Source organism: Podarcis tiliguerta, assembly GCF_965153285.1.
Source record: "Podarcis tiliguerta genome assembly, chromosome: 1".
Lineage (NCBI taxonomy): Eukaryota > Metazoa > Chordata > Lepidosauria > Squamata > Lacertidae > Podarcis > Podarcis tiliguerta.
The window spans coordinates 44,036,640-44,052,942 of record NC_139534.1 but is presented as its reverse complement, the minus strand read 5'-3'; the positions used below and the strand labels follow the sequence as shown (position 1 = coordinate 44,052,942).

The following is a 16,303-nucleotide window of genomic DNA, read 5'->3' as shown; positions in this document are numbered from 1 at the left end:
TTTCCCATAGATTGTAATGTACTAAAAATCAAAATACATGTTCTTCTTATTTGCATGTTGACCCCATAATGTTTTGTTTAGGTCCAGCAGGAGATCCACAGAAAATGGCGGCAGTGGCACTTAAAAAAACACATTCATTCGCAGAAGCATCACAGCTGCACATTTCCGAATGATGTCAGTGGCTTCACCCAGGTGCTCCAGCTGATGAAGCCCAGCCCCCAGGAGGAAAGGGGACCTTCTGCCCCAAATCTGAGTCAAATGTGATGGATCTTGTGCAGGAAAGAACTAATTGCTCACTCGGAGGGAACTGGAAAGCTCAAGAATTGAGATTATGGATCTGAAAGCTAAATTTGCCCCTTAATTAGCTGTTTGTGGAGTCTGGCTTTGTCTGTGCCCAGAATCTTTATTATCCCCTGGAGGATTTTTTAATTATTTTTTTACAAAGAAGATGTATGAAGATTTGTTTCCTGGTGGAAGATTCCCTTCTGACTACACCATTCTAAGATGCCATTTTCTAGTGGGATGTGAGTGCCAGATTAAAGGGCTTTTCTGATTTGTTTTGTACTGCTGAATATTGTGCGGCATTGAATAGTTTGGACAAGACATGACTCATGAGTTGCATTTCCCTGGGGAAACATTGTGTTGTCTGGAGACACTTTGTAGAATACAAGCTTTAAAACAAACACACACACACACACACACACACACACACACACAGCAAAAAATTACACCCTTAACTGGCTGCAGGATTCAACGATGGATTGTGATCAGCACTGAAACTAGATCTCACAGGTTTGCGGCTTTGGACCTTGGACATTCAGCTGCCATGATGGCTGTGGGAATATTTTTTAAATTACTTTACTTTCTCAGAAGATGATGTCTCTTTCAGCCCATGTATCTGTTGTTCATGCTTTTGTAATCTTGAGGCTTGACTGTTGTAACACATTCTGTGAAGGGCTGCCTTGATGTTTCAAGAATAAGGAAGCTGGGTGCCATATCTATTCTCCATCGTCTACCTTGTTGTCTTCTGGGGCTAATCCAAGATGCCTAGAAAGCCCTAAACATCTTGCGTTTTGCATATATTACAGACTACCTTTTCCTCCCATCGTACAATGATCTCTTCAATAAGCTGAGAATGCCCAGCTAATGATATTGATACCAAACCAGAAAAGACATCAAACACATGCAGAGTGTTATTTGTGGTGGCTGATGTATTACTATTGAACTCTTTCCAGGTAGACTTGCCAAAGCCAGAGCTAAGTTAGATGTGTTTGCAAGACTGTTCTTGAGCAGATGAGTGGGGTTAATGTGCATTTTTTTACCTCCTTATTACTTTCAATGGGTTGCATGTCTGTTTTTTTTTATATAAACATATAGGTAGATAAACATGGCTTAGTCATAGAGTTGGAAGAGACCTCAAAGGGTCATCTAGTTTGACTGCATACCAGTAGAGCTTGAGCCGACAGAACTTCAACTGTATCATGTCCAGCACAAGTGGAACAACGCCACTCTGCCAGGCTGACTAGTGGAGACAATCCCACCACTAAAAACTACTTCCAAATGTCAGGCATGTGTGCTTGGGTCATTGCATTTGCTTTGCTTTCACGGCTGCCTCTGCAAAATGCTTCCTCTCCCCTTCCCTTGGGGAAATCTGTGCTGCTGCTCATTTGTACCATCTGGATCATGCCCCTGTGTCACATGATGCAACTGCAGGAGCCACAGCTAGCCTGATTGGGGAGGGATGGGTGTCAGGGACTCCCCCCCCCCCCCCCCGTTTCTTGGGAGCAATGTGTGTGCATTGAGAAGCAGCAAATTCTTCCTCCTTGGGTGGCAATAGCTAACAAGAAGATTCCAGCACTCCTCCTTACTCATAATTTGTGGCTGTGTATTCCTGGCCTTCTCTTCTATTGCACGGAGTTGCAGCCTGGCTCACAGAAGTGCAAGTGCCTTCAAACTGGTAGAGCGAGCGAGCAAAAAAAGAAAGCATGCATCTGAGGCCTTTTGATTTGCATGTGCAAATAAGGATGTGCACATTTGAGTTCCCCTCTTACGGGAACCACATGCAGGTGTTGCTAACATGTGAGATTCCAACATGAACCTACCAGGTAGAAGAAATTCATTAGCAAATGTGACTGACACTGTGAAACTGGGTTTCAACAGATCCTGGGTATTCATTGCTCGCTAGAGAAAGTAATCATTCCCCGCCCCCCACATTATTGATTTTCTTGTGCCTATATATCACTAGCAGCTGCCAGTCACACCCATGCTAAATGGATCTTGATTGGATTCGGCATTCATGCACGTCCTGCATAGTACAGCTTGTATTGTTTGGCCTTTTGACCTCCTGCTGTAAAAATTGAATACTTTCCCCTCATTTATTTCTTTGCAGTCAGGGTGCATGTGTATGATCCAAGCACACTTTTCGGTGCCCACTTCATGCATCTGCCAAAGCGGGCTCTGTACTGACTGTGGCAGTTTGTATGACCAGTTGTCTGAACCAAAATCCAGAATTAAAGCAAAGGACTTATTATCTCCAAATAAGAAATATACCGGTATGTAGAAGCCTCAAACTAAGGATAAGGGGAGTTGTCACACTTTCCCAACATGTTAGGGTTAAAATAAATCCTGAAAGTAAAATGCCACAGGGGAAGTTACCAGAAAAAATCTGAATTAGCATTTCTCTTAACTGAACGTCGTCATCCATCTTTTCAGAGCTACTGTTTCTTGTCTCACATGAGACCTTGAACAAATTGAAGCATAATATACTTCAGCTGGGACCAAGCCTCTACAATGCTCTCTTTTTTATTTTTGCATTGCATTGTGTTAATGATGCATAAATATGCACTCCTTAGTTGTGGTCCAATAGCTTACAGGTCTCCCAGAAGGCTGCAGTGTGGAGCAAGTAGCCCATTCCTGCTGAAGAGATAATAACAACATCTACTCTGTGTGATAGTTTGAACCATCTAGTTTGTCTGGTGTGGTCATTCTGGACTATCCCTTATTGAACAAATAGTTGTGATGAATCCAAAGCTAAATATTAGGTGAAAACAACATTATACATAGGCAGGTAGGCTTAAACTGAATTGCCCTCTTCTGCTTCCTCTGGTTGTCATCTTAGCTTCTTTCTAACTCATAATAAACCTTGCGAAATTGGCTGTTGAAGTCCTGTGTGCATTTCTGCCAGGCTGAAAGGGACTTGCTTTTCTTTTCAACATGCCTAGATCATTTTGGCATCGCACTACACATGCATATGAGTTGGGGATCTGAAAGAAAAGCAATCTGCGTTGGGTTCAGGGAAGAACCAGGTAAGCTGGATGCTATCCCTGTTTACTGGGAAATTCAGTAATTAACAAAACAAAACATCCCACCTGTACTGCCCACAACCCGTTTGTGGCATATCAATGACCCATTTACAGTAGCGCCCTTCCAAGTCTGAACTGTTGCAAGCTACTGATGCTGCCGCCTTGAGCCAAACTACTACTTAAGAGCCTAAGAATTGCCTGTGGAGTGCCAGACTTTTCTAGTCTGTGGCAGTGGCCAACCGGATGCCCTTGTGAAACTCCCAAGCAAAGAAAGATGAAGATAGCAATTCCTTGCTATTATTCAGCCCTGGGTGTGAATGTGCACCCTTTTCCACCATGTGACTATGCACAGTACCAGTTGCATGTGTATCTTTGATTCAAGTTGAATATTTTCAAATATAATTTGGTCTCTTCTGCTAAGCCTTCCATGCACTGTATCACTCTGCTCTAGAGAAATGTGTGGCTGTGAGACTGTGCCATAGTCTGTGTTCCAATAGTCTTCCATTTTCATTTTTGATTTTGGAGGAAAGCTAGGAAACACTCAGTATTATTTACACTGACTGGCAGCCGTCTCCAGTGTCTCAGAGATGGATCTTTGCTACTTCTACCTGGAGATGCTGGGGGTTGAATTCGGGTCTGTCTGTGTGCAAAGCATGCTCTTGTTTAATGGCTACCTGCCCCCAAATTGCGACAGAGGACTAGAACTAGCAATTCACAAAGTAGTTTATTGAACATTTGACATTCAGATCTGAGATTTCTTCCTATATTCTCTTACCATTTTTTTTTAAGAAAACAGTTTAGAAAAGCTGCAGGTTTCATAATAAAAAACAACAACACTTACTTGAGACAAAGACCACATACAAACATGCCCCTTTGCTATCACACTCTCCAGTCTTTACTGACAAAATGGCCTTTAATAGGAATGGAATCATACGCCCATAAGACGAACCAGCTATAGAATGGCGCGGAGGGCTCCTTCAGATTGTCAGCTCAAAATGGGTCTCTAATGCGTTTTAACCTCCATGGGATAGTCTTGAAAGCTTCAGTTCAGTGGAAATGGTGTGATACCCAGGCCCGCCTAATGCATGTGGGATGCCTTATCATAGTGTGCCAATTTTAGAAAAGTCTGAATGATGTGTACTTCAGGGAGTGTTGGAGTGTTGAGCTTTTTTAAAAAATGGAGCTGAAACTCTTAAGAAGCAGCCAGTGATAGGGGGAGGGAATGCAAAAGTCCCCCAAGCATGTGTACTTATTTAAGGGAAGCTATCACTTCTGTGGCTCTTACACAGCAGATTAGTCACAATTGCGCAGTTGTTGTGCTGCAAGATGATTATCTGGGGAGGCCCATGGGGAACAAAGCCTTGCCACAGTTCCTTCATTCACTAGACTGTTCTTCCAAAAAGACAGCATGTTTCCTAAACAAACGTTTGGGATTGCCCTTGAATGAAATCCATGGCACAATAGTGCCTCTTTCCAGTTGCCAGATGTCCATTATTTTAAAAGGACTGTGCTTAAATGGAGAACAGCACAGTCTCTCTGAGGGCCTGTCCCATGTTTCTGATAAGGGTTTGCGCTCATCAGCCCTTTCTACCATTTGACAACTCACCTAGAATGCCTGAACCATTTGTGGACAATTGGTCAACACTTCTGCAACATAATCATGAACAAATGTGTGCCAACCGCTCACCATTTTGACAACTATTTGGGGGTCGGGTGTGTTGAACAGCTTCACATAAAAGCCACCTTGACCAACCCCTTTTAAGCCATCGTGAGGATACTTCTCTCTCGACTAGTCACGAAATGGTTGCACTGGGTAAATGGTGGTTCTTTAGGGTATTACGGCTGTTGTTTCACCAAGAAACAATTGTCAATCCATACAGAGCTACATGGGTAGTTACGTGTGTCCCTGGATGTATTTTCAAAACAATCCTGCCAGCAGATATACACTAGATCACTCCTCAAACCCAAACAAAAAAATTTCCAAGCATTTTTATCAAAGCATAATTTTTTTAAAAAACAAGAAGAGAATTTGAACAACACTCCCAGCTTGGATGACTGCCTTAAGAGAAAGAGAGAGCAGGAACTTTGCTTCCTGTGATTTTGAGAAGAGGGAAGTGAAATTGGCAATGCTAGCACAGCATTCCCTGATCTACATCCTGTTCTCTGAGGACTGCATAGAGTGATGGCGTTTTGAAAGATCATCTCTAGCCCATAGGGAAGAGTTTGCCTTGTTTTTTCCTCATTAACTCTGAGTAGCAAAGACCTCTTTAACAATATATTGGGCAGATAGCTCTGCCTCTCTGCAGCAAAGTGCCTTTGTTGCTGCTAAGCTGCCCAATTCACCTCTTCGGCTCCAACACAATGAGGGTTGTGGATCTTCTATAATTGAAATCATTCTAACCCATCTGGCCACATAATGAAATTGTGGAATCATGTGAAGAAAAAGGGAGAGGGAGAATAATACTTATTCGTAAAGATGCTTACTCTAAGATAGAAATGACTGGGGTCCATGCTTGCTATTCATGAATGAAAGAAATAACAATCAGACATAATATTAAATTATATAGCATAAATTCCAGCCATATGAGAGATGACTGCAACCCATATATTAAGCATTTTGATTCTCTGTGTTGCTCTCCAGCAACAGGGGTGCCTGAATATTACAAAATTAAAGGTGGACATCTTAAGGAAGTTTCTTTTAAAATCTCTTATACTGAACCAAATGAATACTGCAGGTGTTATTTTATCATTTGGCCGGTGTTGTTAAGAGTATACCTACTATCATTAGGCTCCTTGTTGTGGTTCAAATCAGTCAAGCAGCTTTGTCATGATGACCAAAGTCTGGTTGTCTATGCCCGTCTCCATCAATGCGCCTTCCTGTGGTTCCCCTTCAAAGCCATCCTGCTTCCAGGTAGGAGATGTGGCTGGGCAGTGCTTGGAACCTGTGGCCCTCCACGTATTGTTGGACTACAACTCCCATCATTCCTGACCACAGGCCATGCTGGCAGCAGCAGCTGATGGGAACTGGAGTCCAACCACATCTGGAAAGCCATTGAAATCCATTCCAGGGCAGCACAGCCACCTCTTGCACTCTGGCCTGAGATCTCTTCCTTTCCCACCTGGAAAGTGGTTAAGAGAGACACCAGAATGTGGTGAGATGTAAGACAAGTCCTGTATCTCTTGAAACCAAATTGTCACCATAAAAATCTTCATGGGAGGTACAGTTCAGATGAGAGCAATAATCTCCACAGTGCACAACTGGTTTGTTGAAATGTTGGTATTGTATATAAATCAGATATACTATCATGGCAGAAACAACAAGGACCAAAGCCCATATAATGTTTTTTTGAATAGGTTATGCTAAAATGCAAATTATTTGAATTTGGAGGTGAGGCCCTAGTTAGCATTCCCAACATTTTGCATAGTACAAATGATCCTAATCTTGATCTCAGCTGATGTGCAAAAATGAAACCATGAAGTTTTCTGAAAAGGACAAAGCACATTTATAACCTTTTCTCACTTGGATACTGAGTATGACCTCCAGTGAGATTTCTTAGTCCTGACAATCTGACCTATTGGTTTTAATGAGATTAAGTCACAATTTACTGTGACCTGATTGGGGCTTTTGATTAATAAATCTAAGAACTCCAGATAGATTACAGTAAGGATGCACCTTAAATAGCATTAAAACCAGCAAACCAAGTTTGTTTTGCTTTTACTGGGCCACCTTTAAATGAATGAGCTTTAAACAAAGGAAACCAGTCTTTTGCACTTCCATTTCTGTGGAGAGTTACATCATTCAAAATCTAAGCAGGTCATAATAGCCAACTTCCAGTATCCAGCATCCATTATCAAGTGATCTTGGAGACATCCATTTCATATGTTTTCTCTTAACGTAAACTAAGAAAACTTGGTCTCCTTTTGAAAGGCCTCAGTTTACTTTTCTGTGTATCTGGTGAAGCTAATATCCACCATTCTTTTAATTTTTCCTCATTCTATTCCACGGAAATGTGATGTTGTTAAGATGAAGTCCACTGATTCCATTCAGGAAGAAAAGGAAGGCAGAAATGAATTCACACCAATAGGTTAGTGTGAAACCCGTGAGAGTGATGTGGTCCCTCAGAAGGAATAAGAAGCTCAAAACTCCAGTGAATGAGAGCAGGAACGAGAGAAGAACGAGGATCGATCCCATCGACCACTTCCTCCTGGAGTTGACGTCTTCACAGACTTGGGAGACCATGAGAAGTTCCAGGCCAAAGATTGCGACGACAACAGCAAAAGACACCAGACTTCTTGCAAAAGTCATTCCCGCGTTGATCCCTCGAATGTTGGCCAACGTGAGATCAGTGGCACATTTCAGGGCACTATTGTTCCCGACTGTGCAGAAGTGCCACAGTCCAAAGAGCTTTCCCTTGGCAAAAAGCCAGTGCCCATCGCACACAGCAATGGAGGACAGGACAATGGCTATCGCAACGCAGAGGATAATCAGGCTCCTGATGAACATCTCAAAAAACGATCTTGTCCGTCTTCTACGAGTGAGTAACCACTGGGCCTTAAAGAGAAGGTCCAGAAAGAAAGAAGTTAAATACCACTCCTATTAAAGCAACACAGATTGCTTTTAAATCACAGCCAGCAATTATATTGCTATTGATGTTGTGACCAGTTAGGAAGAATGCTCAATAAAAGCAAGAGTCGTTGAAGTCGGTTAAATACACCGTGCAGACAAGCTTGGTTGGGTACACACTATACATTTAAAGCACACTGCTACCCTCAAAGAATCTTGGGAATTGTAGTTTGTTAATGGTGCAGGGAACTTTAGATCTGCGAGGGGTTCCCAGGATTCTTTGGGGGAAGCAATGTGCCTTACATCTATGGTGTGTACGCAGCCTTAATATACAAATGATTTGAGAATGCTGTGAGAAAGGGAAGACAGTGATAAAACATTTAAAATGCCACAGAAGCAGTGGAAGTCTTACCAAACCAGTCTTTTGAATATAACATCGTGTGTGTGTGTGTGTGTGTGTGTGTGTGAGAGAGAGAGAGAGAGAGAGAGAGAGAGAGAGAGAGAGAGGGATGCTACATTTATGCTGTTAAGAAAAGAGTCTGGAAAGAAAGTAAATTATCTGCCATATTTCATTCATAAGAAAAAGAAAAGTGAAGCAGGCTACACTTAGTCACATCTTTCTTTGGTCTTGTAGGCAATGCCCTGGCTGACTACTATTCAGAGAAGCAACAAGGCACCATATACTAGCAAACAGAGTTTTTATTTCCCACTAGCTGGACCATAAAGAAGGCTGATTGCTGAATAATTGATGCTTTTGAATTATGGTGCTGGAGGAGACTCTTGAGAGTCCCATGGACTGCAAGAAGATCAAACCTATCCATTCTTAAGGAAATCAGCCCTGAGTGCTCACTGGAAGGACAGATCCTGAAGATGAGGCTCCCATACTTTGGCCACCTCATGAGAAGAGAAGACTCCCTGGAAAAGACCATGATGTTGGGAAAGATGGAGGGCACAAGGAGAAGGGGACGACAGAGGACGAGATGGTTGGACAGTGTTCTCGAAGCTACAGACATGAGTCTGACCAAACTGCGGGAGGCAGTGGAAGACAGGAGTGCCTGGCGTGCTCTCGTCCATGGGGTCACAAAGAATCGGACACAACTAAATGACTACACAACAACAACAAAGCAGCACAGACCTGTTCTTGGCTGAACCAGGAAATCCTCCCACCATCAGAGCATTTTTTTTAAATTGTGTGTGTAGGAACAAGTCTATTGCGCATGTGGCTTGCCCCACTTTACGAACTTGCCTCCCTCGCTGCCACTGCAAGCTTGCCTGCCCAGGCCGCCCGCCCAAGGCTGCATTGAAACTTCCCCAGCTTAACATTTTGATCTGTCTTGCCATGGCTTGTTCTGTGCAGAAGTGTTGGCTGTCATTGACGCCGCCTCCAGAGTTTTAAAAGTGAGAGATTAAAATGTTCTACTTCTCCCTATACACACTTTTCTAGTAATGAGTATTGCAGCTCCACGAGTTCTGATTTCCTGAGTGTTGGAGGAAAGGACCCTGACTATTTTGATGTCTCCATCAAGATGACCTTTATTGCCTGAGGAGCTGTCTCATGGGTTTTCCAGGGCCATCATTTTATAATGTTGTGACATGATTTCACAGAATTGTAGAGTTGGAAGGACCCTGAGGATCATCTATTCCAACCCCCTGCAATGCAGGAATATACAGCTGTCCCATACAGAGATTGAACCTGCAACCTTGGCATAATCAGCACCATGCTCTAACCAACTGGATAGCTATCCAGGCTGCTTTGGATATGGGCACAACATAAGGAGCAAAGGAATATCATTGCATTGTACAGCTGGAAGGGACCTCAAGGGTAATCTAGTCCAACCTCCTGCAATGCAGGAATCTTTTGCCTACTGTGGGTGCTCGAACCCACAACCCTGCGATTTAGGGTCTCATACTCTACTGAGTGAGCTATCCCAGGCAGAGAGGTATCAAAGAGAAAACCAGGACTTCCTCTCTGATCAGCGCAATGTTTTCAAAGGATAAGGAGTGTGAAGCAGGAGAGGACAACTTGGGGGGAAAGATGGGAAATTCGGTCAAGCAGAGCTTGCGTTGATGAGTCATCCAACAGAGGAATAATAAATGCTGGATAGGAGTTGCTTAAAGGTTAAGTGTTTTTAAATGCTTGATTTTATTATTTAATAATTTTAAGGGTGTGTGTGTGTACACATGCATAGATTTATATGATTTTGCTGGAAACTGCTGAAATGGGAATTTGAGGAAAAAGCTGTAGCTCAGTGGTTGGAGCATCCACTCTCCATACAGAAGGTCATGGGTTCTAATCCCAGCACCTCCAGGCCAAGGAGAAACCTCTGTCTGAAATCCTGGAGAGCAGCTGCCAGTGCAGAGAGGATTCAGTTAGAAGGACCAATGGTCAGACTCAGTATAAAGCAACTCTCTATGATGCCATCCTGCTCCCATTTCTCAGGAGCTTAGTTCAAAAGCTAAAAACATTCACTGTGAGCATATCTTCCTTGTAACACCCTATATCTCTTCTTTTCTTAATTGCAGCCCCTGTGGTTCATTATATATCTATCTATCTCTATATGTTAAAATATGGCTCTTGCACAAAATATCCTCACAAGATCCACTGAGCGAGAGTCAGTTTTGCTGAAACATCAGTAATAATGTCCCGGGGAGGGACAGAGCCACTGATCTTTGTAAACAACTCATTGCATTCCAGGAGAGAAGGGAGGAAATGGAGCAAGTTCAGAATGTTATTTGAGTCCTTAAGTTGACAAAAGCTTACACAGTGAAACCCCACGGACCATAGCTCTGCTTTTGGAGCAGAATCGTTTTGTACACGTGATGTTAAAAGGGGCTTCATGGCGGAAGAAAGGCAGGCCAGAAATGTCAGAAAGTAAACAAGTTTTTTAAAAGTCCCGACCCACAAAGAATGCAGCTAGAAATCACAGAGTTTGCATATTCAATGGGACAACAACCCTGTGAGGTAGGTTCGGCTGTGAGGCAGCGACTGGCCCAAGGACACCCAGTGAGCTTTATGTCGAGCAGGGAGGATTAGAACCCTAACCCCCACGCTCTAACTATTGTCTCTCATCTGATTTCCCTCATTGGATGGTGAATGTAAATCTAGAAAAGCAGTCTAGACATTCAAAGTCAGATGTAAATGCCAGACCCTCCAAGTGTCTCTATTTTCCAGAGACAGTCCCCGATTTACAAAAACTGTCCTGGTTTCTGATTTGATCCTGGAATGTCCCTGGAATGTCCTCATGGGAGAAATGTTGGAGGGTATGGAGTTATGTGACCCCCTCCCAGCCAAGGAGATAAGGTACCATTTCTAGAAGATGTCTGAAGGCTGCCCTGTATAGGGAAATTTTTTTTTAAAAAAAGTTTACTGTTATATGTATGTATGTATGTATGTATGTATGAAATCTCCCAGAGTGGCTGGGGCAAACCAGTCAGATGGACGGTGTATAAATAGTGAAATTATGATGATGATGGAATAGGGTGTCCCTATTTTCATCGGAGAAATGTTGGAGGATCTGAAACACACACACCTACAGGAAGAGGGAGCGCTGGAGAGAGAGGATTTTGAGATTGCAAGAGGACATAATATCTATCCGGGAAGCTCTCCTAAAGGAAACGACAGGGAGAGACAGAGAGTTGGCCGCAGCCAGGGAAGATCGACAGAATAGCACATAAGAGAACTTTTTCCGCCTTGCTTCAAGACAAAGCGATGATAATAAGCGGGGAATTTGCATCGAGCAACAGGTGGCAAAAGAAAGTCGGCTAGTTTGGAGCGCGGGCTGCGATGAGCAGCTCTGCCTGTAGGGCGAGGGGGAAACGCGGGCAGAGGCGCTGCAACGCCAGAACAAAGGGCGGCGGCGGCGGCACACAGCGATGCCAACAAAACACGCAGCTCCAGCCCAAACAAAAAGATATATATATATATTTGTCCCACCCGCCAGAGAGGAAGAACGGCTCCTCCTCGGCTCCCGATTTTACCTGCACTGCGATGGCTGTCATGCTGCCTTGCGCCCCTTCCCGCGGAGCGAGGCGGCGAAGTCCGGGGAGCAACTTTGAGGTCGGCGGCTGCGCGGCGGAGGAGAGCGCGAGAAATGTCTCCCGGGCGCCCGCTTCACGCGCCCGCTCCCGGCCAGGGGCCCATGGCGGCGGAGTGGGGCGCGTCAAAGGCCGCTCTCGCCCGCGCGTCCTGCCGAGAGCGGCGGGAGGCAGGCAAGCAGGCGAACTGCCCTTTGAGTTTTCCCTGTGGCTGAGTCAGCAGCCGAGCCGAGGAGGGAAGGAGGAGGAGGAGGCCGCCGAAAGCGGCTGGAGCCGGCGAGCGGCTGGAGGAGGAGCAGGGGGAGGAGGGCCGAGAGAGGCGGAGGGCGCTCCGGGCAAGCCCGGCGCCAGGGAAGGGCCGCCGGGGGCACAACCGCCGCCCTCGCCTGGGCCGCGGCAGAAGTGCAGGGTCCCCTCCTGGGTCGCCGGGGGTGGCAGGGATCCACGCATATCTCCACGGATGGCCTTTTCCGGGGGGATCCGCTGTTTTCTGCGCGCTTACATGCGCAGGTGACCTGGAGTGCTCCAAGCCGCCTCTTTAAGGGCCACCTAAGTTGTGCTTCCTTCCTCTGTGAAATAGGCATTTTATTGGTTTTTTCCACAGCAGGGCAATAACCGCAAACAAAACAAGACTTGGAGTACAGTTTGCCTATTTGTCAGTAACAACAACTTATTTGTACCCCATCTTTGCCCCTGACGGGATTCAAGGTAGCTTACAAAGGGGGGGGGGGTCACTAAAAACGTAGAAAAAACAATAAAAAACAAGCGTTTTTTTAACACGTGTTTTAAAAATACCAACAATTGTGATAAAAAGCAGCAGGGCACCAGCCCTTTCATTAAAAGCAGTCACTTGGCAAATGTCTGTCGGAACAAGGTCTTCACCTGCCAATGGAAGGACAACAAAGAGAGCCAGGCTAGCTTCTGCAGGGAGGGAGTTCCGGAGTTGCTACCACCAAGAAGGCCCTTTCCCACATTCTCTCAGGTGGAGATTGGGAGAAGGGCCTCCCCCAAAGGTCTCAAAACCCAAGCAGGTTTGTATGAGGGAATGTGGTCTTTCAGATAGCTTGGACTGCCTCTAGGCGTTGTGATCAAGTTGTGACCAGAGGAGGAATGACCACGGGGAGAAGCGCAGGGAAAAGAAGCACCATGGTGCATCTGCAGAAGCAAAACCAGACACCTTCATCTGCCTCAGCTGCAACAAAACATGTCTCTTCCATACAAGTATTAGTCTCTACAGCCTGCACTGCAACCTTGCAACAGTTTGACTTCACCCCCAAAGGCGTGCTTCTCCACTTTCTCCTGAGACAGAGAGGCCGACAACAGCAACAGGTTGCATTTTTGCATTTCATTATCATCTAAGGTCACCAGTCAACTGGGGATAACGTGTCACAAAAAAGCTTCTGAAATAATCCTAAGGAGAGCCCTGATGGATCAGGCCAGAGGCCCATCTAGTCCAGCATCCTGTTCTCACAGTGGTTAACCAGATGCCCATGGGAAGCCTGCAAGTAGGACATGAACCCAATAACATTCCCTTGTCCTGTGGTTTCCAGCAACTGGTTTTCAGAAGTGTTATTGCCACTGAGAGAAGCATATCGCCTCCATTTTGTTTGTTTTAGAGGTGTCACTAGACACTCCCCCCAACAGATGAACACAGCTCTCTCTCTCTCTCTCTGGGAGTTCTTACTCACAGTAGGGATCTCCCAGCAATGATTGCACAACATTTAACATAAGAAAAACACAAGAAGATAAATGCCAGTTGGGCAGCTCTGAGCAGCCTGTGAAAACTGGATCCAATGCCAGCTTCTTGCCTGGGGTAGACTGCACATGCTTGCAGTTAAACTGGCATTGGCATGCTAGGATGATTGAAGGCTGATGCTGTAACATATTTGTACCCTCAAGTCCTTCTTATGTTCACCGCCTGCAGCTATCAAGGCATTGCTGAGCAAAATAAGGGAGGCAGGGTGGACATAGGATCCTTCTTACTCTTTTGCTGCTCACCCTTGCAGTGAATTGATTGTTGGAGCAGGATGGTTGGGCTTGTTGATTTGTCTGTGCTGTCATATCCATGTAAAGTATATATCCTCAGTTTCTTTCTTGTTGTGAAATCTATAGCTCTTAACATTTAAAAAGCTATCTTCTTGTGTTTGATAATTGCCCACGCAGTATTTGCACCAGCACTGTGAAATGTTATTTCTTGCAAGCTGTCATCCACATGCTTTCCCTGATCATTCCATATTTCTGCATTCGAAGGCCAATATTGTTTCGTACTTGGTGACTGTTTCATTGACTAAATCAGGTTATGTGGAAGAAAAAACAAAATGGAAAGAAATCTAAGCCACTTTATTGGGATTTCATGTACTTGTAGCGCTGGTCAGCTGTTTTCTTGTTTCATGCTCCCTTTGGACTATGTCACAAATTAGGAGTCAAGTCTCTTTTCTGAGAGCAGTAGCTAGTTTTCAGGATCAACTGAAACAGCAGTTAGTAGAATGAAATACAGCAGATATAGTCCTTTGCAGCACACCTTAGGGGATACAGCCTTGTATAAAGTCAGGGAATGGGCTAAAGGTCTCCAATTTTACATGCCTGAGATCTGATAGTGTTATAGTTACTCCACATAAAAGTAAGGAAGCTCCTAGCCAGAATAATAAAACAGCGAACTTTTGCACTCTCTCATTATATTTGATAAAGTCGTTACTGCTTTGAAAAGATTGCAGCATGTGAATCACAAGGAAAAACATCCAACTTTATCAGAGTCTGCTGTCAAAGTCCAAGCTTTGTCTTGAAAACATAGCAATCTAGCGTTTTAAGAGTGTGATTAGGGCAGTTCGCAACCCCACCAAGGAAATACTCCAAACCAAGTGGAAGGCTCACAGTTCAGGGTGAAACCATGTTTCAATCTTTGGCATCTCTAGTTAAAAGGATCTCAGGTAGGTGTACTGGGAAAGGCTTTGTGGAGAGGCACTGTGCGCCCGAGCAGAAAATACAAGCCTAGATAGTCCAGTGGTCTGACTCTGCATAATGAGAGATGTAAGACAACACTTTAAAACAGCTGCCTCATCTTGATTAAGCATGCCTTAGCACATTCAAAGTGTTCAGCATGATTTATGGTCACCTCATTCATTTTTACAACAGTCTTGTAAGGTAGGCCCGTATTATAAAGTTCTATTTTAATGCTGGGGCAGAGAGAAAAGAAAGTGGTGCTTGAAAAGAGTGCCACCAAAATACATTTGGGGCTGAGATGGCATTTGCAGTCTTTTAGGTGGGAGATACGGGATCAGATGATGTTGGACTACAACTCCCATAATCCCAAATCATTGTTTCCCGTCCTTTCAGATGCTGTAGAAAATACAGTGGTACCCTGGTTGTCAAACGTAATCCATTCCAGAAGACCCTTTCACTTCCCAAACATTCGAAAACCGAGGCTCAAAGGGCGGCCTGCAAATTCAATAGAGGAAATTGAAAAGAAAGAAAGGAAAAACCCCAGAGGAAGCCGTTCAACTTCCAAGGTGCGTTTGAAAATGGAAGCATTTACTTCCAGGTTTTCGGCGTTCAAAAACCGAAGTGTTCGACTTCCGAGACGTTTAAGGTACCACTGTACAAATATTTGAATGCGCCCTTTCATAGCACACACAAATGAGATAAATATAAGGTTATGGGCTCGTATTATATCAGTGGTATATCAGTGTAGAATAGAGGCATGATAGAAAAACTTGCTCAACTACAAGGACTGAGACTGAAAGAAGGGCTCATCATGTTGACTCACTTCAACACTGCAAGACAGTTTGGCCTTTTTCGATGCAGAGCTTGTAATGAAAAACAGGATGTCCAGTGGAAGGGGTTCTGTGCAAAACAAAGCTAGTCAGCCAATGTATTGCGAAACAATATGATAATCTGAAGCTCAAAAGATACAGGGGGTTGAAGGAGAAAGAGAAGAGAGATTTGGTGTGTTTAACAGTTTTAGCTACATTCCAGGGCAAATTTGCTTTAAAGGCATCAGTACAGCTGCGAGTGAGCTCTAGAACTGTGTGCTTTCAACTCTTATAAAGAACTCTTGCAATGTGCAGCTCTGAAAGTCATTCATTACACAGCAGTCAATTTTCCCCCAACAGTGGAGACACTTGCAGATACAAGGTGTACAGGTGAACCCATGCGTATCTTTCCGCACTTTTGAAGACGTTTGGGACCTTTGGGTGGAGTTCGTATGTGTCCATTTATGAATATATGCTTCTACCTTTAACCTTACGCACAATAATGAAGTCCACAAAACAGAGGAATAAAGGTTGGTTTCTTACATGAAATAAGATGGAGACTGTTAAGTTGTGGGCGAACATATCAGACGACACAGTGATTTCTCCAGAGCAGCTCTTTATTGTAAGCTGGACAGACTGAACTGCAAACAGCT

General features: G+C 44.3%; 2 protein-coding genes across 6 annotated transcripts in view; one reads left to right on the top strand and one right to left on the bottom strand.

The window, feature by feature from the left end:
- Positions 1 to 5,309, top strand: part of SCTR (secretin receptor) — a 28,705-nt gene extending 23,396 nt beyond the window's left edge. For 4 of the 5 annotated variants that reach the window (XM_083411253.1, XM_083411251.1, XM_083411252.1 and 1 more), the window contains one exon: positions 82 to 5,309. In XM_083411253.1, the coding sequence (XP_083267379.1) occupies positions 82 to 264 (183 nt within the window). In that variant the 3' untranslated portion in view covers positions 265 to 5,309. The remainder of the gene's footprint in view (positions 1 to 81) is intronic. The other variant, XM_083411254.1, reaches the window with a different exon arrangement.
- Positions 4,008 to 12,249, bottom strand: TMEM37 (transmembrane protein 37). The gene is made up of 2 exons (XM_083414114.1): positions 11,845 to 12,249; positions 4,008 to 7,854 (listed from the first exon to the last, which is right to left on the bottom strand). Exons 1-2 carry the CDS (start codon positions 11,863 to 11,865, stop codon positions 7,282 to 7,284), a joined length of 594 nt encoding a protein of 197 aa, XP_083270240.1. The 5' UTR covers positions 11,866 to 12,249; the 3' UTR covers positions 4,008 to 7,281.
- Positions 12,250 to 16,303: the final 4,054 nt, after the last annotated feature.